Source organism: Macrobrachium nipponense, chromosome 1, assembly GCF_015104395.2.
Source record: "Macrobrachium nipponense isolate FS-2020 chromosome 1, ASM1510439v2, whole genome shotgun sequence".
In the NCBI taxonomy this organism is placed as follows: Eukaryota; Metazoa; Arthropoda; class Malacostraca; order Decapoda; family Palaemonidae; genus Macrobrachium; species Macrobrachium nipponense.
The window spans coordinates 78,079,961-78,104,299 of NC_087200.1; the positions used below are offsets into that span (position 1 = coordinate 78,079,961).

Below are 24,339 nucleotides of genomic sequence, written 5' to 3' on the forward strand. Positions count from 1 at the left end.
TATTATACAGTAGTACCTCGAGATACGAAAGGCTCTACTTACGAAGAACTTGAGATACGAAAGCCAATGCGAAAAATTTTACTGCTCTACATACGAAAAGTTTTTCAAGATACGAAAGGTTGTTGCTGTAAAGTCCTGAGATTCACCCGGACCACCGAGAACAATTTTAAAACTCCCGCGCTGCCAACTGAGTAAACTCGCCACCATCCTCCCGCTCTCCCATTGGTTCCCGATGCTAGTCACCCCATAAGGTCCTGCTCTCTTATTGGTCAGCATCTACCCCTTGTGCTTTAAGTATTCTATTGGTAAAAGGATGCTATAAATTGAAAAACTTATTCATGCAATACATCTAATAAAAAAAAACATTTGGTAAAGATAGAATAAAGAATAGAAATGAATGGTTATTATACTGTTTGGTAGTTTCAGTAGTTGAAGAGAGATAATGAAAATTTATGGCTTACTGTGTAAAGTGATTGCTTGTCGATCGTTCGATACTTGTAAGTGCTGGATGTAAACAGACGTTTGGAAGCTTTTTTTTTGTTTGTTTATTATAGTTAATGGTTACTTAATAATTATTTGAAATGAGTACATGCAATACATTTAATAAAAAAATTGTGAATTAGATATCATAAACTATAAAATAAATCAGACTGCCAACAAATACGTATTTTTTTAGAATTCTTCTTCTGTTTTATTGTCACGTTACGTATACGTATGTTTCATTATAGCTGTCAGTAACTCTGTATCTCCATTAGGTAAGGATAGAATAAAGAATTGAAATGAATGGTTATTATACTGTTTGGTAGTTTCATTAGTTGAAGAGAGATACTAAAAGGATTTTGACGTAGGAAAAATCTATTTCTGGGCGATTGGTTCGTGTCGCCCAGCGAAATAATCCTTTAATTCATTATTTCTAGGTAAATGATCTAACAAATACCAGAGAATAAACAAAATAAAGAAAAGGTCAGTATAACTGACTCGCTCACCCACAAGGAGGGCGTCGGTATGAACACTAGGGCGATTGAGACCACTACCACGAACTTCTTGTCAATTAGAAATTTCCTACAACAAAATCCCACAGGAAGAGAGCCGACCCACAGAACGGGGCAGCAACTACTACTACTACAACCCACGCTTAGGTGACTGCCGCGCCTCTGGTGGCCATCCTGAAGTTAGCAATCAATCTTGAGCGAAGGGTTGGGAAGAGGTGGGATTTCGCTGGGCGACACGAACCAATCGCCCAGAAATAGATTTTTCCTACGTCAAAATCCTTTTTTCTGGGCTCAGTTCTGTCGCTGCGCGAAATTGTACCAGAGAATTAGCACAAGATTGAAATAAAGAAGGTCTCAATAAAACTTAAAATTCAACTATATACTATAATTGTAAGAAAATATATATACAATTGTTCGTACAATCTGGATAAAGAAAAATACTTAAAAGTAACTTATAGTTAACATATATACAAAGGGTAACATCAGTTATATGTTGAATTGAAATAAACATGTGTGTGACAATCATAGTTCAAATCACATTAAGTAATTATTATTAAACATTAGCAGTAATTGTAATAAAGCATGTGTGTGAACAAACTTAAACTAAAGACACACCAAATAAGTTTCATAGATATTAATAAACAATACAATAACCATTGTTAATGGGGATGTGGCACCCTAGCATAAAAATAAGGGGACCACATCCTAAAGATCAGTATGTACAATCAATTGTGGGTGACCCTAGCAAAAAAATAAGGGACACCCACTAAACCATCACAAGAGCAGCTAAGACTCAAGGACAAACGTAGATGAACATGGTAGGCTAGATAAACTGTTGGCTGAGATAGGTAGAAAGGAGATCTGGATCTTCAACTAAACTACTGGGCAGAGTCAGGGGAAACTATGATACCCGCTGCAACTGCTGAAAATTTTAGAGATTCCAAAGACTTTAAGTAGTTGACGCTTAAATTAACTGTCGGCGATTTCCATCCAGTATATTTTTTCAAATCATCAAAATTCATATGTTGATAAAGTAATTGAATTGAGGTGGCTACTGCCCTGACATCGTGTACCTTGGGGAAGGATTCAGGGTTTAGCTTGCTTAATAAAGTATGGATCTGTTGCCTGATACCTTTAATTGATAAAGTACACCTTTTTTCTCTTCTAAAGAGAGGACCCGAAGAGGATGAGGATGTCCTGGACAGAAAGGCTCGTAAGGTCGTTACTGGACAAAGAGAAAGATCTTGGGGAAGGGGTATAACCTTCCAAGGTTCCCACCTCAACAAAGGATCCTCATTTTTTGCTAAAAAGCTGCAATCCGGAGAAAGCAGAACTTCTCCGAAGAAGAATTCTTCGTGACTCGCATCTCTGGATAACGCCGACAGTTCTGAATCTAGCTCCTGAAGCCAAGCTTAATAAAACAATGTTTTTTATACATTCAACTTCCCTGCCAGATATATACTTAGCTATAGACTCCGTCGTACCCCCGACAGAAATTCAAATTTCGCGGCACACGCTACCGGTAGGTCAGGTGATCTACCGCCCTGCCCTGGGTGGCAGGACTAGGAACCATTCCCGTTTTCTAATCAAGATTTCTTCTGTCGCCTGGGCCGTCAACATTGTTGTTGGTTCCTCCTCGACTGGATTTTCTTTTTTTCACCGGCAATTGATCTTTCTTGACCGACTTTTGGTGACGTAAAATCTGGATTGTTGGATTGGCATACGCTTTTGTGGACTGTTTTGTGGACTTGCCTTGGATTTTTCTTAAAAATGTCGACGCTGGATTGGTTGTGAGACGTTGTGTGAATGTAGGCTGTAAGGTGAGGTTGCCGAAAGCTTCAGTAGACCCTCACACCGTATGTAAGGGTTGCAGGGAGTATGAATGTGTCTTTCACTAATACTTGCAAGGAATGTGAGAATTTGAGTGAGAGAGAATGGAAGAATCTAACTAATTATTTGAAAAAGTTAGAGAGAGAAAGAGTGAGGAAAGCTCTAGAAGTTTGAGTAGTTCTAGATCGAATGAACTAGTTCCTAGTTTTGGGATCTTCCCCAATTGTAAGAATTGCTACTTCTCCTTCCTGTTCAGCCTCTTCACCTATTGCAGATCCTGTAGATTCGGCAAAAGAACTTGCGGATCTAAAAGCAGCCTTCAAGATCATGGAAAACAAATGCTGCCCTGCAAGGTAAGGCTAGTGATGTTACAGTGGACAGTGATGTGAGTGTCCCCAGTGTAGTGGAGGGGGCATCTGGTCGGCGCCACAACGCTCCCAGGTCTAGACCTCTTCCAGGCTCACATGCCCAGAGGAGAAGGAATGTCAAAAACCGTAAGGAGGTTGTGGAGAATCCCCACCGATCATGGTGTCCCTTCGTCAGGTTCTGTGACACCCCAGACTGCCAGGGATCGCTATTGTAAAGCGTCCTGCGTGATTGTTTTTCATCGTCGGGGTCTTCGTCTCCTAGACGTGATTGGAGGGATTTCGGATCGCTCGCGACCACTGAAGAGGAGTTGGAAGGCTCCGACTACTGACTCGAGCCCGGAACACTTCCCTGAGGAGTCTCCTTCGAGGTAGAGGGCAAAAAGAGCCATATTGTCACCCGTAGTTAGAAGGAGTCAGGAGGGGTGGAGCCCATGGACTCCTCCCCTCCTCCTTCTCCTCCTCCCGAAGAGGATAAAGAGGAGGTTACTAAAAGATTTCTAGTTTCCATGCAGGAACAGATATCGTCTTTGGTAGGAGTACTTTCAAAGGAGCCTCCTCGAAGGAAAGACACTTCCCTTCCCATCAAGAGGTCCTCCAGACGTGTGGAGGTACCTGCCGCCGGAGGATCGATGCTCCTACTAGAGTGAGGCTCCTAGCAAGAGCGAGGAGTCCAACCAAACGTAAGGAGGTCATCCAAGCGCAAGACTCTTATCAGTTGCGAGGCCGTTCCGGTAGGCGTCTGGCACCAGGAGCGAGAGTCCTCCCAGGAGGCAAGAGCCAAGAGCCAGGAGTCAGGAGTCAGGAGTCAGGAGCCAGGAGTCAGGAGTCCAGGAGTCAGGAGTCAGGAGTCAGGAGTCAGGAGTCAGGAGTCCAGGAGTCAGAGTCAGGAGGCAGGAGGCAGGAGGCAGGAGGCAGGAGGCAGGAGGCAGAGGCAGGAGGCAGAGGCAGGAGGCAGGAGGCAGGAGGCAGGAGTCAAGAGCCAGGAGGCAGGATCGGAGTTCTTCCATGAGGCAAGATCCGAATAGACTCGATCTGGAATCGTGAACTTCTTCTCCAGACGAAGCTCCTCCTCCTTCGGCTTCGTAAGGAGGTCCTTGGAAAGACACTTCCTCAAACGAAGAACTCCTCTCCTTCGGATCGAGGTCTTGGAAAATACACTTCCTCCAAACGAGAACTTTTCTCCTTCTTCGGATCGGGGGGTTTGGATGAGTTGTCTGATGACGAGCTTCCTACAAATGAGGGACTCTCGAATTGCAAGACTTTAGCCTCCTTGTTACTGCAAGAGTTTTGGAGACTCTCTTAGTCCCAGCCGCTCCTCCTTCTCCTCGTTCCTCTCTTTTCTAGTACGACTACTGTGAAATCCTCGGCCTTCCTGAAAATGCAAACCAGCCATTTCAATGAAAAAAGGCCCTCCAATCTTTGGATTCTTGGATGGGCACTAAGAAAGATTGGGCAAAACAGTATTCTGCATGCCTCCTTCCAAACTCCATGGAAAGAGAGGTATTTGGTACGGGACAGGAGAGACTATGGGTCTTTCTCTTCCTGCATCGGCAGACGCTGACTTTTGCTAATCTAGTTGATGCTCCAGACTGACACTCTTTAGTCTTGGTCAGATCTACGTGGAGCATTTCAGAATTGAACCACTCTCCTAAGGGACTTTTCATCACTTTAGAAGTGTTCAATTTTCTGGATTGGTCTCTCGGAGTTCTGGCTAATAAGTCTAAGGACCCGGAATTTCTTAAAAACCCAGAAATTCTCCATAGCGTCCTGTCTTGCATGGACAAGGCGGTACAAGAACGGTTCGGGAGAAGTTGCTTCCCTATTTGGAGCTGGTCTTCTAAAAAAGAGATCAGTTTATGGATCCCTTTTATCCAAAGCTGTTTCTCCGAGCCAGAGGGACAGCGTTATTGGTCGCCCCCCTCTGTCCAGATCATCTGTTTCCTTCTCAGTTTGGTGAAAAACTATATCTCGCTCCGCTAACTGAGAAGGCGACACAAGACCTCCTTGTCCAAACTTCTAAGAAGAGTCGTCCTGTAGTGTCGACGAGTAAAAAGGACTCTCGTCCTCCTCAGCAGCCCTTTCGTGGAGGTGCAACGGCTCGTCCCCCTTCCAGAAAGAAGAGCTCTGATAAGAGAGGAAGGTCTTCCTTCAGGCCATTCAAAGAAAGGAAAGTGACTTGATGATCCTCCAAGCACCAGTAGGCGCCAGACTCCTGAACTTTGCAGGAGCCTGGGCAAAAAGGGAGCCGACTCTTGGTCATTTTTCGTTTCAGTCCTAAAGAAAGGATACGTAATCCCCTTCGAAGACAGTCCTCCCCTAACCTCTACTCCTCGGGAACTGTCAGCGAGGTACAGAGACCCTGTAATGAGAAATACTCTCCTTCAAATGGTGGAGCAAATGTGGGAAAAGGAGGCCATCGAACTTGTACAGGATCCTCTCTCCCCCGGGATTTTACAATCGCCTATTTCTATTACCAAAGGCATCGGGGGGGGGGGGGTGGAGACCAGTACTGGACGTAAGCGCTCTGAACCGCTTTGTTCAGAAAAGAAGTTCCGTATGGAAACGTCCGCCTCAGTAATGTCAGCACTTCGTCCAGGAGATTGGATGGTCTCTCTGGACTTGCAAGATGCATATTTCCACGTTCCCATTCACCACTCGTCAAAGAAATATCTTCGATTCATGATAGGAGGCAAGATTTTTCAGTTCAGGGCTCTGTGTTTCGGCCTGTCTACAGCTCCACAGGTCTTCACCAACCTGATGGCGAATGTAGCGAGATGGCTTCACCTAGAGGGAATAAACACTCCCTCTACTTAGATGACTGGCTGATCAGGGCCAAGTCGGAGAATCAGTGCTTGGAGGACCTATTGATAACAAGAAATATGAATCTCTGGGATTACTCGTGAACCTCGAGAAGTCGCAACTGATCCCCAGCCAGAAACTTGGTCTCTATGGGGATTCAGATGGATTCTCGGGGTGGGGGGGGTTTTCGGGTATTTCCTTCGCGAGAGAGAATCACTCGAGGTTTGTCAAGAATCTCGAGCTTCTCAGAGAGAGAGAGCAGTTCAGCGAGGGATTATCTGAGCCTTTTAGGGACTCTGTCCTCGCTAGAAAAGTTCTTCTCACTGGGGAGGCTTCACCTTCGCCCTCTTCAGTTTTTCCTGAAAGAGGTGGTGGAGTTGGAAGCGGGACAACTCTCAGACACTTTCCCGATTCCACAAGAGATAAAAAATCACTTAAAGTGGTGGATCCTTCCTCTACAGAAGAACCCCAGCAAGCGTTATTTTTATGACGCTTCGGATCGGATGGGGAGATCGACGCTAGGAGCAAGGGAGGTGTCAGGCACCTGGACAAAGGAACAGGTGTCCTGGCACATCAATTGCAAAGAGCTAGTAGCCATACACCTGGCCTTAAGATTCTTCGAGGAGATAGTCCAGAGGCGGGGTGATTCAGATAAACTCGGACAACACCACGGCTCTGGCTTACATAACGCAAGCAGGAGGGACTCATTCATTCTCCCTCTATCAGATAACAAAGGACCTGTTAACAACCTGGACAGAGGAAAGAGGCATAACTCTCCTCACAAGATTTTGTGCAAGGATAAAGAATGTGAGACAGACAGACTAAGCAGGAGGAATCAGGTCCTTCCCACAGAGTGACTCTACACACAGAAGTGTGCCGAAGTCTGTGGTCCCTGTGGGGGAGGCCTCACATAGACCTGTTTGCTACGTTCCTCTCCAAAAGAGTAGAAATCTTTTGCTCTCTAGTGGAGGATCCAAGAGCCTTTGCAATAGACGCGTTTCTCCTGGATTGGTCAGGCCTAGACGCCTACGCCTTTCCCCCGTTCAAGATCCTGGGGGAAGTACTCAGGAAATTCATAGCTTTCACAAAGGGCACAAAGTTGAACCCTCATAGCCCCATTTTGGCCAGCCCAAGAATGGTTCACGGAGGTACTGGAGTGGATAGTGGACTTCCCCAAGATCTCTGCCAAGCAGAGCAGATACTCAGACACCCAACTTCGAGAGGTTTCATCACAACCTCCCCCAGTCTCATCTGACTGCCTTTCGACTATCGAAAGACTTGTCAGAGCGAGGGGTTTTTCTCGCAAGGCTGCAGGCGCTATCGCTCGAGCCCACAGATCTTCAACGAGAAGAGTATACCAATCGAAGTGGGAAGTCTTTAGGAGGTGGTGTAAGAGTAAGAAGCTGCCCTCCTCCAGTACCTCTATAGTTAACATTGCCGATTTCCTCCTTTTTCTGAGAGAGGAATCGCACCTTTCCGTGTCTACAATCAAAGGATACAGAAGTATGTTGTCTTCAGTATTCAGGAATCGAGGGCTAGAGATTGCAGAGAACAAGGATCTACATGATTTGATTCGGTCCTTTGAAACTTCAAAATCAGCATCTCCTAGAACACCTAGTTGGAATCTGGACGTGGTCCTGAAATTCCTTGCCTCAGATAATTTGAGCCTCTACATCTGGCTTCCTTCCGCGATGTCACTAGGAAATGTTTATTCCTGTTGTCTCTCGCGACGGCCAAGAGGACGAGCGAATTGCACGCTCTGGACTCCACAGTGGGATTCAAAGGAGATGCAGCTATCTGTTCGTTCCAGACATTGTTTCTGGCGAAAAACGAGAACCCATCAAAACCTTGGCCCAGAAGCTTTGAGGTAAAAGGCCTATCTAACCTCGTAGGCAGAGAGACAGAGAGGTCTCTCTGTCCATTAGAGCTCTTAAATTTTTTTTATTTAGAGAAAGAAACAGTTGGGAGGATGTCAACAAGGTCTCTTTGGTGTGCTGTGAAGAACCCCAACCCCAAAAGACTCATGTCTAAAAACGCCTTGGCCTTCTTGTGAGAAGCGTGATTTCTGATGCACACAAGAACTGCCCGATGAATCCTTCAGTCTTCTAAAGGTTAAGACTCATGAGGTGAGGGCAGTAGCAACGTCCCTGGCGTTTCAAAAGAATTGGTCTCTCAGGAATCCATTGATTGAACTACATATTGGAGGTGCAATTCAGTGTTTGCGTCTCATTACCTGAAGGATGTGAAAGTGACTTATGAAGAAGTGCTTCTCTCTAGGTCCATTTGTATCAGCAGATACAGTTCTGGTCTTGGAGCAAAGACTGATCCTTAAAATATTTTTATCTTTAATGTACATAAACCCTCTTGTCCAGATATGTGCTTGGTTTCCTATTAGCAAGCTACTGATGTCGCACGGGGCGGCTGGTGTCATTGCTGGTAGGGGATCAGGGTATGTATGGCTAGTAGGGGGTACAAAATTTTTTTTTTATTATGTTTCGAGTTTTTGGTTGTTTGTAAGGAGTTCGGGGATAACTTGCAATCTTAGAACTAACATGGATGTTAGGATCAGGTGATCGGGATCGGTGTTGTGCTCCTTGAACAAGGTGTATTGTCATGTTAGTGGAATAGCACCCAATGACAAAGGCCTTTAGGCTCTGCCGAGTAAGTGGATAAGACCCATTGGCAGACCCACAAAGAACTCTAGCCATATCAATATCTCGCTGAGGCTCTTGAGGCGAAGCAGACTCCTAGGCAGTAGCCACGAAGTCTTCAGCCTAATCAGGTAGGGAACCAAGGTTTTATTAATACCTACAACATATTGTGTTTACCTGTCTATTTCAGTAGTTTAGCTGTCTCTTACCCACCACCAATGGGTGCTAATCACTAAGTATATATCTGGCAGGGAAGTTGAATGTATAAAAATGATATTGTCATGATACATCAAAGTTTTTATACATACTATTACCTGACAGATATATAACGATTACCCTGGCCCACCCAGCCTCCCCGCATGAGACAGGTTGGAAGAGAAGAAAATCTGATTAGAAAACGGGAATGGTTCCTAGTCCTGCCACCCAGGGCAGGGCAGTAGATCACCTGACCTACCGGTAGCGTGTGCCGCGAAATTTGAATTTCTGTCGGGGACGACGGAGTCTATAGCTAAGTATATATCTGTCAGGTAAGTATGTATAAAACTTTATTGTATCATGACAATACCATTTTTCTTAAGAGCATTATAAATGAACATGTCGTATTATTTGTATCTGAAGCCAGTTTTAGAACATCATTTAAAAACCATGACACTGAAGTAGGCCTTACTGAAGGTCTAAGTCTAGCACAAGCCTTGGGAATAGACGAAAAGTAAGAATCTGTTAAGTCTATGTTAAAACCCAGTTGAAAAATCTTCTTCAAGGCTGACTTGTTTTGTCGTAATAGTACTTAGCTGCTAACCCTTTTTCAATAACGATCTGAAAAAGGATATAGCCGAATTGATTGTCATGATTTTAATGTCTGCTTCCCTCAGGAAGGATGCCAACTTTTTAACTGCAGCATCATACTGCCTTAAAGTTGAATCTCTTTTATCCGATTCCAGGAAAAGGATATTTCGTGGATCGATATTTGCATCTCTCTTGGCCGCAAACTTCATGAAGTCCATAAAGTTAGGGTTTTGAGAATTCCTGAGGAAGCGAACACAGTCTTCATTTGTACTGACTGGGAGAGTCTGGGATTGGGAATTCGAAGAGGACGAAGACCCAATTCCAGGATCAAGGGGTACCAGTTGCTCTTCGGCCAGTCCGGGGCTACTAGAGCTACTTGACCCTTGAACGTCCTGAGTTTGTTCAGTACTTTCAGGAGAAGATTCACCGGAGGAAAGATATAAATCTTCTCCCAGTTGTTCCAATCTATGGACAGGGCGTCCGTGGCATAGGCCAGAGGGTCCAGGTTGGGAGCCACATAACAGGGAAGTTTGTGGTTCGTTTGAGATGCAAACAGATCTATTTGCAGGCCTGGTACCCTCCGAAGAATCCATTGGAACGAACTGTTGTCCAGTGACCATTCCGACTCCAGAGGAACTGAACGGGATAGAGCATCTGCTATGACGTTTCTCACTCCGGCCAGATGGGTTGGAGGAGAGGTGCCAACTGAACTTGTCCGCCAGGGAAAAGATGGCTACCATGACATGATTCAGGTGTCTTGACTTGGAGCCTCCCCTGTTTATACAATGGACTACCACTGCGCTGTCCAGAACTAACTTTATGTGAGAGTTCTTTGGCGGACGTAACCTCTTCAGAGTCAGGAACACTGCCATTGCTTCCAATACATTTATGTGAAGCTGGCAGAACTAAGGTGACCATGTTCCCTGAACTTTCTTGAACTGAGAATATCCTCCCCAGCCGCTTAATGAAGCGTCTGTGTGGATAGTGATTCCCGGAGGGGGAAACTGAAGGGGTACTGATAGGACAGGTTCTTTAACTTTGTCCAAGGGTGCAGACGATTCCGTAGAATCTGTGGTATTGATGATACACCTTGTACCTGGATCGACATTTGCTCGTGAGCGCCAGATCCTAGTTAAGTCTTTCAGTTTGGCTTTCATCAAGATGTTTGTCACTGAGGCAAATTGGAGGGAATCCAGGAATTTTTCCTGGTTTCTCCTTGAAGCATATTTGTACTTTAGAAATTGTTTCACTGACTTCGCTATTTCTTTCCTCTTGGCTGATGGAATCGACAGAGTATGGGAGGATAGATTCCATTGGATGCCCAGCCATTGAAAGTTGGACTCCGGAGTGAGTCTTGACTTTGTCCTGTTTATCTGGAACCCCAGATATTCCAGGAATTGAATGACTTTCATTGTGGCTTTGCGACATTCCTCGACTGTTGGAGCCCAAATCAACCAATCGTCGAGGTACGCTACTACCATTATCCCCTGAGACCTCAGTTGTTGAACGACTACTTCTGTTATTTTCGTGAACACTCTGGGTGCTACATTCAGACCGAAAGGAACTACCTTGAAGGAGAATACCTGATCTCCTAGTCTGAAGCCCAGGTAAGGGTGAAAGTGTCTTGCAATAGGGATATGATAGTATGCATCTGTAAGATCGATAGAGGTGGTGACGGCCCCACGGGGAAGTAAGGTCCGCACCTGCGAGATGGTCAGCATTTTGAACTTGTCGCAGCGAATGGCCAAGTTTAAGCGGGACAAGTCTAAGATTACCCTTCTTTTTAATGAGCCTTTCTTTGGTACGCTGAACAAGCGACCCTGAAACTTTAATCTGGTGACTCTCGCTATTGCTCCTTTCTGGAGGAGCTCCTGCGCATACTCCGTCCGTTCTTTCGATGAAAGTTGAAGGAAAGGTCTGGGTGGAGGGGGGTCTCCAATCCAACTCCAATCCAGGCCCTTCGACACGATGCTCTGTGCCCATTTGCTGAATCCCCACCGATGCCAGAAGAGAAACAGCCTCCCTCCTACCTTGGAGATCTCACTGCTGCTGGGTCGAGTGACCTCCGCGGCCTCCACGGAAGTGCTTTCCCCTGTTGAGCGACCTTCCTGATCCTCTCTGACGAAAGGATCCCCTAGCTCTACCTCCCCTGCCGAACCGGTCATAGAGCTGGAAGGCTTGACCTTCTAACACCTGGTTAAAGGCGGGGGAGACAGCGTAGGAGGTGGAAGGCTGAGCCTGAGGGGAAATCACGTAAATGGGCTGAGCCGGAGTCTTCGAGGTAGAAGGCTGGCCTGATTGCACAATCGGCACAGCTGACACAGCTTGGTTAAACCGTTGAGGCTTCTTCTGATAAGGCTGGTAACGTTTAGCCTTTTTCAGCTTCTTGCCTGCTGCAGACTGATCTTGGCGCCTCTTAGCAGTGAGGCCCCAACGATCCTTGAGGCTCTGATTGAGCCTTGTTGCCTCATTTTGGACCTCCTTGACCATTGCTTCTGGGAAGAGGTCTGCTCCCCAGATGTTCGAGGAAAGCAACTTATTAGGTTCATGCCGAATAGTTGCTTCCTGGAGGACATGCTTTCGGCAATTGACTCTGGCTGTCACAAACTCGTACAGGTCCGATTGGACCGTATAAGTCTGTGACTTGGTCAATAACTTGAAGAGCGGCTCTGAAGCATAGGAAATAGCCGCTACCTCTGTCATTGCCATGGTGTTCATCGACCTGGCAAGCCTAGACTTGGCCTCAAACTCAGCTTGAATGAGGCTATCAGGAAGTCTAGGCAGCTTCTCGCCGAACTGTCCATGGCGCAGTCCGGTTTGAGCTTACCTGCCGAGAAGGTGTTGGGCAGATCCTCCCACAAATCTCCAAGCGAAGGGAGCAAAGGAGAAGTGGGATCTGCTTCCCTTAACTGAGGTAAGGGTTCTCCCTTCAGGCCAGCTGGGATGGTGACAGTGGCGATCTTCGTTAAGAAGGGGAGAGGAGCCTCTTCCTCCATCGTAAAGATGGTGAAGGGACTCTTGAACGCCTGAATCCTGGTGTTCGAGCAGTCCATCTCTCCTCTGACACCTAAGCCATTCCCTTTGAGCCTGGTCCCGGAGTACAACACTGTCTCCCTCGGGACCTTATCCTCCCTAGTCATGGCTGCCTCCGTCAGTCTGGCGTAGCCAATGAACGGCGGTTGAAGATTCTCCGGGTAGAACTCGAAGTCTTCAATCCTTCGAGTGCCGCACTCCGGGATGGAGATGAGTCCGTCCTGGAAAGGGGCGTATGAAGCCACTCTCCAGGGGTTGTTCATTGAGAACGGAGGCAGAGAATCATGGGGAGGAAGCTGCACTAGACCAACACCAGGTGCCGGAGGAGTAGCTTGAGGGGCCTGGTTGAACCCGGATATAATGTTCTCCTGAGTTGTGATCCTTTCGGATAACTGGGAGAACATCTGCTCCATGCTGTTCCTCAAAGAGCCTACCAAGTCCCCCATCTGCTGCATCATCCCAACGGAGAAGGCGTTGGGATCAAAGGCCGGAGCCGATGCAGAGGTGGAAGGGTAACTCGGTAGAGGTACCTCAGGAGAAGGAGAGACCATTGACTCCGCCGGAGTACGGGGCCTCTCCTTGGAGGACCTAGAGCCTGAAGCAGAAGATTTACCCTTCTCTGCTCCGGGATTTGAAGCCGAAGACTTACGAGACGATGACGCCGACGAAGTCTTTTTGGACGACGACGACGCCTTCGTAAGGGTTTTCTGCGCTCTTTGCCCCTTCACCTTGGGTTTCACAGAAGCGCTAGGCGTAGAGTACTGGAGCTCAGCTCCTGTAAAGCCTTGGAAGGAAGCAGTAGATATATCGGGAGAAGAAGATCCAGAAGTGCCCAAGGGAAGCCCTTGGGCGTCCAACGTACCTACCTCGACCAACAGGTCGTCCACACCTACCATCGGTTCCACGTTCAGGTCCAACGTCGCGACTTCCGCCGAGATATCCTGGCCTGGTTCCTTCATGCAAGCGGCGACCTGGCCGCTGGATAGCCGTCATCGTCGGGGCTGCCTCCGCCGGGTCGACGTACCCCGTCGACTTGCCGCCGGGGAACAGTAGGACAGCCATCCTCTTTTCAAGAATGTAGGGCTGTCCCTTGGCGGCGTTCTTGCCAAAGCCGCCGACCCAAGCCCTCAGGGTTGCAAGGGCGGTCTCTCTAACAGCGGCAGCCTGTAAGAGAGGGTGTCTATTAGTTTTTAGTTTAAAGTTGAGGTTCAACCTTAGACTAAAAATAGAACCTTAAGCCTACACATTTTGGGCCATATATTTTCAAAAACAAAATATGGAGAACTTAAGCTTAAAAGATATTCTGAACTTAAAATTAAGATATAATGCAGTATTTACATGCTATATATACAGCTGGAAATACTTACCCCCGTCAAAAACTGACTGACCAAGATCATAGCAGATCGTACACGTTTCGTGGAACCAGACCTGCAGATTCCCGTGAGGAGTCGCGCACGGAGCGTGGGACCTGCAGACTTCATGTCCACAGGGGTCCTGGAGCACGGCGTTGCATCCTGGGTGCTCACAGTTGGTAGTCTGTAAGTGGAAGGATACATGAGTATCATTATAACACTTACAGGGCTACTCTAGAACTCTGTGTTGCATGCTGGAGAGCAAAAATTTGGGGCATAACCCTCCCCTACCGCCGCCTTAATAGGCATAAAATATAGCTCGGTGTGAGCCGGAGTTAGGAAACAGAGGGCAAGGGAGGGACCCAGCTTAAGATAACTTATCAATAACTTATGATTAACTTAAGCATAAAATAGCACAAAATTCCAGAAGACGATTCCGAATCGCGGTGGTGTCCGTCTCCGCTGGTTGCGCTTGAGAGACGGAATGGTTAAGGCAAAGGAGACCGACTGTACGCCTGAGGTCCGCCAGTAGGCGGGGTACTAGCTCCCTCCCTCGCCATCGACGGGGGCTCCGGGAAGAAAACAGAGCACCGACAACACGGGGAGGGGCGAGAGGGCAAAACAGAACTCGAGCCTACAGCGGAGCGACGGAGCAACAAAGGAGGGGGGAGGCCAACCCCCCTACTTCGTCACAACGGAGCACCGTGAAGCAGAGAGACAAGGTCATACCCAGTCCAGCGTCTGTCCAGCCTCCCCTACTCCCTCCGCGTAGGAAGAGAGGGAGACAGGCCCGGATGGAGCGAACAAGGACGGACCTCCCTCCCCCCAGCTCTATGGGAGAGCGGAAGGAGGGCAGGGTGACTGGGACGGGCGTCTGGCTGTACCGCGATCACAGGGTGACCACGATACGATAACACGATAAAAACAACGAAATCTATAGCCTAGGTTAATGCAACCAAACTGATCAGCGAGATGCAACCGTTGATGCAACAAAACTGATAATAAGGAAGCAACAAAACTAATGGGGACCATGATATAATAAACCTAGGCTAAGATAACGTACCAGACGCCCTAGGCTAACCAAAACCAAATAAAATAATTAAAATAACTAAAATAACACCAAAGCAGGGGAGATAAATATAGTAAGAGAAAAAATCCAGGAGTGTACGACTAACCCGAAAGAAAGTCTACCACTCAAATCTAGCCTGGGCGATACTAAGAGCTATGGCTAGGGTTCTGGATGGAAGAGACAGTGCCTACGTAATGTTATAGAAAGACATGCATGCATGACATAAAACCAATGCAGGCTAGATCCCCTAACGAATAATAATCATAAAAAGGTCTAGAGACGCATAAAAAAATAAAGGGAAGGTTCCAGGTATGGGAGACCGAGAACGAACCCGCCACGAGGCAGAACAATGCCGCCATGCTTCCGACCGAGAATCCGTATTTATACCTAAAAAACGGCAAATACTGACTCAAGGAAGGAAAAAACTAAATAGGAACCTTTTGGAATACTTAACTTAGCTGATGCGATGGCAGAGCGTTCCATGATGGCAGAAAATCCTCAAAAAGAGCACGAAAACACAGAGCAAGAAAAAATGCGGCGTCTCATAGACCTCTAACTTTAAAGGATGGCCACCAGAGGCACGGCAGTCACCTAAGTGTGGGTTGTAGTAGTAGTAGTTGCTGCCCCATTCTGTGGGTCGGCTCTCTTCCTGTGGGATTTTGTTGTAGGAAATTTCTAATTGACAAGAAGTTCGTGGTAGTGGGCTCACTCGCCCTAGTGTTCATACCGACGCCCTCCTTGTGAGTGAGCGAGTCAGTTATACTGACCTTTTCTTTATTTTGTTTATTCTCTGGTATTTGTTTGATCATTTACCTAGAAATAATGAATTAAAGGATTATTTCGCGCAGCGACACGAACTGAGCCCAGGAATGACAATTTATGGCTTACTGTGTGCTAGGAAAAATGATTGCTTGGCGCTCGTTCGATACTCGTAAGACGGGTAAGAGCTGAATATAAACAATCGATTGGAAGGTTTGTTTTTTGTTTGTTTGTGTATTATAGTTAATGATTAATTAATAATTATTTGAAATGAGTACATACTGATTATTTATACATTTTATTGGCATAATTCTTTAAAAAGCTTTTAGCTCTTAGGTCTAGATGTCAGAATCATTGACTAGGCTACAGTAGCAACCGCTAACATAGGCTAGGCTTATTGCCAAGGGACATATGCTAAAGTCCTAATATATGCAGTAAAAATGGGGTTGAACATTACATGCAGTTGAATATTACTCAAGTATGTACAGTATTTTGCCTTTTTGGAGTCATATTTCTTCCGTCGGATCGGCGTTGTAACCCTAGAACATGTGTTTTAGGCCTGGAAATATAATTTACTGGGGTGTTTTTGGAGGGCTTGGAACGGATTAGCCCATTTTACATGTAAAATGTGTTCCAAAACCAAGATACGACTCATAATACGAAGGCCGCCTCGGAACTGATTAATTTCGTATCTCGAGGTACCACTGCATATGAAAATGTGCGCATTTTTATTTAGAATACAACAAAAAAATACTCGTTATTGTAGCTTTTATCAGTTTTGAGATATTTTCAGATAAATAACGATAAGTGCCAAAATTTCAACCTTCGGTTAACTTTGACTCTACCGAAATTTTTGAAAAAAAAATGCAATGTAAGCTAAAACACTATATTTTTAGTGAATATTCAATAATTTACCTTGATTTTGCAACTAATTGGAAGTCTCTAGCACAATATTTCGATTTATGGTGAATTTATGAAAAAACTTTTTCCTTACGTCCGTGCAGTAACTCGTCCGAAAAAAATCATACATGCGATTGTGGTAATGTTTTTTACCATTTTAAAATTAGCCGTTACAGTGAACCCTCGTTTATCGCGGTAGATAGGTTCCAAACCCGGCCGCGATAACTGAAAATCCGCGAAGTAGGGACACCATATTTACGTATTTATTTAACATGTATATTCAGACTTTTATAACCCTCCCTTTACGTAGTACTGTTAACAAACCACCCTTTAATGTACAGAACACTTAATGCATGTACTACAGTACCCTTAAAACTAAAAACAGGCACAAATATTAAAATGTTAGAATATTAAAGTATAAAAAAATATAGATTGTTACTGTACTCACCACGAAAGAAGTTGAAGAAAAACTTGAATGATGATGGCGATGAATTTGCTGCACAGTAGAAATGATGATGATGAAGCTGATGATGTCTTCTACTGTGCAGCCAATGATAGTTACGACGCTGACGCTTCCGACGCTCCGGGTTAACGATGCTTTTAAAAAACGCATACGATGATAAAAATCCTTTATAGTTTAGCACAGTATATTAATAAAAATAAGTTTCTGGTTAGATTACAACAAAAATTTTGAGGTTATGATGATTTTTGACACTTTTTATGTCGTATTTTTCTATGTTTTTTAGTGACGCCTCATATTCAGAACTAGTTTCCGAGCGAATGAATACTAGCTTGGATGCGCAAAGTTTATAACAATCCAAAAGCGCAAATAATGAAAAGATCATTGCTTGTTTCTAGTAATAATAACAAAACTAAGTTTCTGGTTAGATTACAACGCAAATTCAAGTATCCAAAGAGAGACATTACGTATTCAGTAATTTGATCAGAGAGAGAGAGAGAGAGAGAGAGAGAGAGAGAGAGAGAGAGAGAGAGAGGAGTCTTTAGCCGACGAATCTCGCCGAGTTAATGACTTTTAAAAAACGCATACTATGATAAAAATCCTTTGAGGTTATGATGATTTTCGACACTTTTTATGTCGTATTTTTCTAATTTTTTTAGTGACGCCCCATATGCGGAACTAGTTTCCGAGCGAATGAATACTAGCTTGCGTTTCATGTTTGATTTAATTTTACTACGTATACTGAATTATCGTAAGATCACATTCTCTTTTCGTGTTTTATTTCTTTCTGTACTGAATTATATGTCATATGTAATGCAATGAACCATCAGTAAGAGCAGATATTACTAATTATTAATGGAATTAACGAAATATTTGGGGTCTTCATATATCGCGGCTATTTTCGAAATTTCCGGAAAATCCGCGATATATTTCTTTTATTATATATACATACGTAATGAAAAAAGTCCGCGAAGTCGTGAATCCACGATGGTCGAACCGCGAAGTAGCGAGGGCTCACTGTACATAGTTTTATATATGGAAATGTGTGCAATTTCATGCACAATACAACTAAAAACAATCCATGGTTGTAGCTTTTATCAATTTTGAAATATTTTCATATAAAAAATTATAAGTGACAAATTTTCAACCTTCGGTCAACTTTGACTCTACTGAAATGGTCGAAAAACGCAATTGTAAGATAAAACGCTTATATTCAAGTAACATTCAAGCATTTGCCTTCATTTTGCAACAAATTGGAAGTCTCTAGCACAATATTTCGATTTATGGTGAATTTATGAAAAAAATAACATTTTCTTTACGTCCGCGCGGTAACTTCTTCCGAAAAAATCATACGTGCGATTGTGGTACTGTTTGCACCATTTTAAATTAGCTGTTACATAAAGATATATATATGAAAAATGCGCACTTTCATGTAGAATACAACAAAAAATAATTGAAGGTTGTAGCTTTTCTCATTTTTGAAATATTTGCATATAAATCACGATAAATAGAAAAAAAACCATGTTTGGTCAACTTTGACTCTACCGAAATGGTCGAAAAACGCAATTTTAAGCTAAAACTCTTACAGTCTAGTAATATTCAGTCATTTAACTTCATCTTGAAACAAATTGGAAGTCTCTAGCAACAATATTTTAGATTTATGGTGAATTTAAAAAAAAACTTCCTTCCCTCTGCGCGCGGATTCTCCGCCAGAAATCTCCGAAATGCGTACGTCCCATTCTCGGAATATTTGCTCTGTTTCATATTAGGCATTTCATAGAGTTTTATATATGAAAATGTGCGCAGTTTCATGTAGAATAAAACAAAAAATATTTGAATGTTGTAGCTTTTCTAATTTCCAAAATAATTGCATATATATTATAAAAAAATTCGACATTCGGTCAACTTTAACTCGTCATATAGTAATATTCTATAATTTTTCTTAATTTTGAAAGAAATTGGAAGTCTCTAGGAAACATATTTTAGATTTATGGTGAATTTTTGACAAAAATATTTGTTTACGTCCACGCGTTACGAATTCATGCATTATTTTGTGATAATATTTTCTCTGTGTTGCTTTTATCATTTTACAATGTGTTAGATACCAAAATGATCGCAATTTAGTGTATATTACAACGGAAAAAAAATTAACTCGTTACCTTTAACCGTTTTGCGCATAGCGCGATTTGGATACAATTATATATGAAACTTTGTTTTCATGCTATCATATATCGCATTATTTATATATGATAATGATAATTTTTTTCATTTCTGATGGTTGCATACTAAACTTCAGGCAATGACAAAAAAAAGAGCCAAAAATGAACTCTTAATCTTGAAAACTAAGTGCTGTGATTTAAAAAAAAAAATATATATATTTTTTCCGCTGCCGCGCTCACTCTGAGACCGCCTCGGCACACGGAAGACGATTATTAATATACCCCTTCGACGTTTAAGGGTTAAAAATCTGTCATTTTTATTATTTAATGTTATTCAATTTATACATAAAAGCTTGAAAACTTATAAATTATATAAAAAAATTAAACAAACACTTTTGCAGGGTTTCTCCAGGATTCGAAAATGTTGCTTTTGCGTTAGTGTGTCTGTGAAATTCTCGCGTATGATGATTATTAGTTAGGTTCCAATGAAAAGTTCGTGCTATTTTAAATTTGCGCAACTCAAATTGCATAAGATTGAGTTATTACTGTATTTTCAATATGTTACAGGCATGGCAGGACCCCAGGTGGGAAATTGGCAGCAGCAACAGCAGCATCAACAGCAGCAGCAGCAGCCGCAGCAGCAGCAGCAGCAGCAGCAGCAGCAGCAGCAGCAGCAGCAGCCACCAAAAACTCCTGTTGGAACCCCACATCATCAAATGAAGTCTCCTTCTCAACCAAACTACGGCAGAGTAAACTTTGATGTTGGTAAGTTTTTAACCCATAATGGACAGATTGCTCTTAGGGAGTAGTAATAACAGGTTTTGGGTGGTGGACAAGATTGATCCTATAGATAAACAATACAGGCAGCCCTCAGTTAACAGCAGGGGTTCAATTCCCAGCCAATGCTGCTAACCAAAAATCGCCTCTAACCGAAAATTGGCGATAACTGCACTAAAAACCTGCTGAATGATGCCACTAACCAAATATCAGTGCCATTAACCAGATATCGGCACTGCTTTTAACTGGAGATCAGTGCTTTCTAACTGGATATCAGCACTGCTAACCAGAGATTGGTATAGAAAATCCAGTTAACAGTGTTGCTAGACAAGTGCCTGTAAAACCGGATAGCTGTTAAGATGCCGCTGTTAACTGAGGGCTGCCTGTATTAAGCGCCATCGATTTGAAAAGAATCAGGTGGGAAAGAAGTGCCAATACTTCTGTATCCCATAAATTCACTAATGGCAACTTTTACACTGGCTAAAATCAAGACTAGGCAGCCCATGCAAGCTTAGTAGTGATTTTGACTTTGAGGGGGAATGTACTAAGTCTCTGTCTCATATGACATCTTTTTATAAATTTGCTCATAAATATACCAAAGGGCTGCTGTTGGTTTTAGTTCTTGTCTTGTACGTTAGTATGTCAGTTGTAAATGTAATTTTGTAAAGAAAAGCGCAAAGAAATATTAGAAAAAACATGTAAAATGAAAGAAAAGTTACTGAATCTTCGTTATGGTGTAGCGGGATCACAAGCTTAAAAAAACAAGCGGGCAAATCCCCCCCACATAAACCTAATCACTCCAGCTGCCCAACTCACCCTCAGTCACACTTTCTTCTTTACACTACGGAATATGCAGGACAATTGACCTATCTACACATAGAAACAAAAAAAAACACAAATAGAAAAAACAAAAAAACACTCAAAACACATGTACTACTTACCCAACCACTCCAGATACTCTGGGCTATCCTGTGCTGTCTGATGGTCGAGGTCACAGAGATATCAACCACAACAAAGACCACAACCCACAACCCAACAGTACCCAAGGACTACAACCCAATAACTCAACAACAACACAACAACTAAGGACCACAACAGCACAACCACCAAGGACCACAACAGCACAACAACAACCAAGGAACACAATCACAACTCAACAACAAAATAAGGAACACAACCACAACCCAAGACCACTGCACAACCAATCACCAACAACACAAAAAAAAACCAGCAACACAAAAGGCAACACACACACCCACTAACAACATCAAGGAACAACAACAACAACATCAACAACAATCACATACAACAAAAACTCAGGAACTCAAAAGCACAACAAAACCAACAATACAGGAACAACCACTCCAAAGCAAACAACACCAAACTAACAACAAATCAATAACACACAAAACCCAACTGACTTCCAGTGCTTTCAATAAACTGCTCCTGACACTACTACTGTCACCAGTTCTCACTAGAGACTGCCCAGAGACTAACTCAAAACACAGAACTCTGATCTCTAACAGCACCAGCAGAAAACCTAGCACTCGCCAACAGCCAATTCAGTCGTTAACCATCCAACCACCAATTACCCTCTCTCTCTCTCTCTCTCTCTCTCTCTCTCTCTCTCTCTCTCTCTCTCTCTCTCTCTCTCTCTCTCTCTCTCTCTCACACACACAGACGTTGTCAAATGGAACTCCATAACTCCTCCATAATGGGTATATTTATGTAAATATTTTTCAACAAATATGATAAAAATTTGCTACTGATTTTATTTCTTATATGGTTTGATATTGTGTAAGCTACCAGGTTTGTGTGGAGAAGAGGCACCACCGATAGGCAGGATTAATATCTCAAGGTCTGGAGTTTGACCAGTATCCCCTTTCGAACTAATAGTTCTTAGTTTTTGGGTGTAGAGTGTCACCTCAGACGTAACACGACTCCAAAGGTCATTAGCTCACATATACAGAATGACACTTTGGCTTTGACTGCCTGTATAGTGGACGTTTCTGTCCATTAAAGGCATTCCGTCAGTAGACAATGATCTGGTGGAGAGGTTGTCAGAACAGGTAGAAGAATCTCTGTAATTACATGTTTACATGCATGGTGATATACATTGGACTGGTGATTGGGCATGTGAATATCGCTTCACACTGACTAATCTTCAGATGAATCAGGAGCAGTGAACTGGATGGGTCACATAAGAACTCTGATCTGATAAGTGGAAACATACTCTGTATCAGAGTAGCCTTGATGGACTACCACCTGGCACATACATCAGTCAGGTTACAGGAAACTGACCGTGGATGGGGGGTCTTCCTCTGACCTTGGTAGAGTGGGAGTACTCAATAACCAGGATTTTGACGTAGACTCAAAAGTAGTCTGGGACATCAGTTCTAGTTGGCCCCGAAATCTGGGATAATGAATCAATGCAGCACAGGTCATGATGATCAGATACATTCTTAGTCAACGCCAGTACGGTGTGAGTATGTGTGAGGGACCTTCAGCAGGGCCGGCTTTGACTTGTCAAAGTACTCTGTGGTTATAGAAAGAACTAAGTCACCTAGAACATTAAGGTGGTAGACGTAAAGGAACAGGCCAAACAGAGGCGATCGGGCACAGGTCATGATGACAGATACATTTCTTAGTCAAGCTCAGTACGGTGTGAGTATGTGTAAGGGACCTTCAGCAGGGCCGGCTTTGACTTGTCAAAGTACTCTGTGGTTATAGAAAGAACTAAGTCACCTAGAACATTAAGGTGGTAGACGTAAAGGAACAAGCCAAACAGAGGCGATCGGGCAAGCCTACTCCTTGTTTGTCAAGTTGTACCAATGAGGTTATACAGAAGAGAAGGTCATCAGAGGAATATGGGCCTCCTGGCATTTAAGAACATATCTGTTAAAAATGATCATGACGGTTGGTCTGTGACTGTATCGAAGCTGAAAATTGAGCAATTTTAAGGAGGTGTCTGTCTGTTCATTGAAATTTGAGAGTGGGTTCTTTGTTATGAAAACCACTTTCAATTTCCTGTATATATATATAAGGTTGCCCAGAGGTCCTTGGACTCAATTTCCTTGGGTCCTTTGGTGGCTGCTCAACACAAGGTGTAACTCATCCAGTACCCCTGGCGGGTCAGTTGGTATCTTGTCTAAGATGATGGTATGAATGTGAAATGGAGGAGTTAACTGGCCTCTTTCCTTTTCAAATTTCTGTCTTCTTCTTTACTTAAGGCAGTAAGAAGAGAGTACCATCATAAACTGGAACGGACAAGGTACAGGTGAGTGAAATGGCCATACTGTTAGGGTTAGTATCAGTAAGATACCTATCAGCAGCAGGCCATTCCTCTCTTTAGCAAGGGGGAGAGGAATGATAACAAACCTACATGAGTGGATGAATTGGTTTGTTAGGGGAACTGATCTTCTTATCTTCCGACGCAATGAACTATGACATTGTGTAAAAAACCCAGAAGTCTGACTCTATGATATTCATATATGTCTTAGATTCGGTAATACTGGTCTGTTGTTTCATAGAATTCAGGTATTCAGAAAACTGATCAAAGGTGGCAAACTCCCAGTTTGTTAATAGTACTTACCTCCCACCAAGGGTAAGTCTACCCTAATGTTAAGACCGAAGGTTTGTTAAGTATATGAACAAATGACAAATTTGTAACTAATTTGTATTTTTCATGACTTACAAACCTGAGGTCTTAACATACAAAGGCCCACTTCTAACCACCCCTCTATCAACTAACCTGGGTTGGAAGAATAACTGACGGGGTCACGAGTTAATGAGGGGTACGTGGGTGGCCCCACATGTCTCGTGACCAAGCACAGATGCCAATAGTCCCTTGCGCACACAATTATTTTAAACTACCGGTTTCCAGTTGGCGCTGAGTATTTATCCTAATGTTAAGACCTCAGGTTTGTAAGTTATGAAAAATACAAATTAGTTACAAATTTGTCATTTTACAAAATAAAACAACATTACGTACTTATTAGAAAAACATAGTATATAAGTTGGTAAAATTTACGATTGTCTTGTAAAAGAGGGCCCACAAGGGGTTGTAAATATAGTCATTTTCAAATTCTCGTGGAAGGTAGGGATAATTTTTAAGAATTTTTTTTCTTTCACTATGTGCATTTGCATATCTTCCTCTTTCCATTGATGTGCTTTTTTCTTAAATTTGCCGACCTCAAAGTTTTGCTGGCATGGGGTGCTACATGTTGATATACTATCCCGGTTCCTAAGGGTTAAATACCTTTTATTTTTATTTTTTTAACTTTCACTCCTGCCTTTTCCCCACCTACTCCTTCAAATCAAAACCAGTTTTGATACTTTTAACACTTCTATGCTTGTTGACTTTATGAGTGTTTCTTTGTGATTTTAATGTGGAGATTTACTGTC

General features: G+C 43.4%; 1 protein-coding gene across 1 annotated transcript in view; it reads left to right on the forward strand.

Moving 5' to 3' along the window:
- LOC135218836 (cyclin-G-associated kinase-like) overlaps positions 1 to 24,339 on the forward strand; it is a gene marked incomplete in the record, with an annotated part of 495,799 nt that overhangs the window by 359,417 nt on the left and 112,043 nt on the right. Inside the window, 1 exon segment of the mRNA XM_064255283.1 lies at positions 19,726 to 19,923. Coding sequence (XP_064111353.1) covers positions 19,726 to 19,923 — 198 coding nt within the window.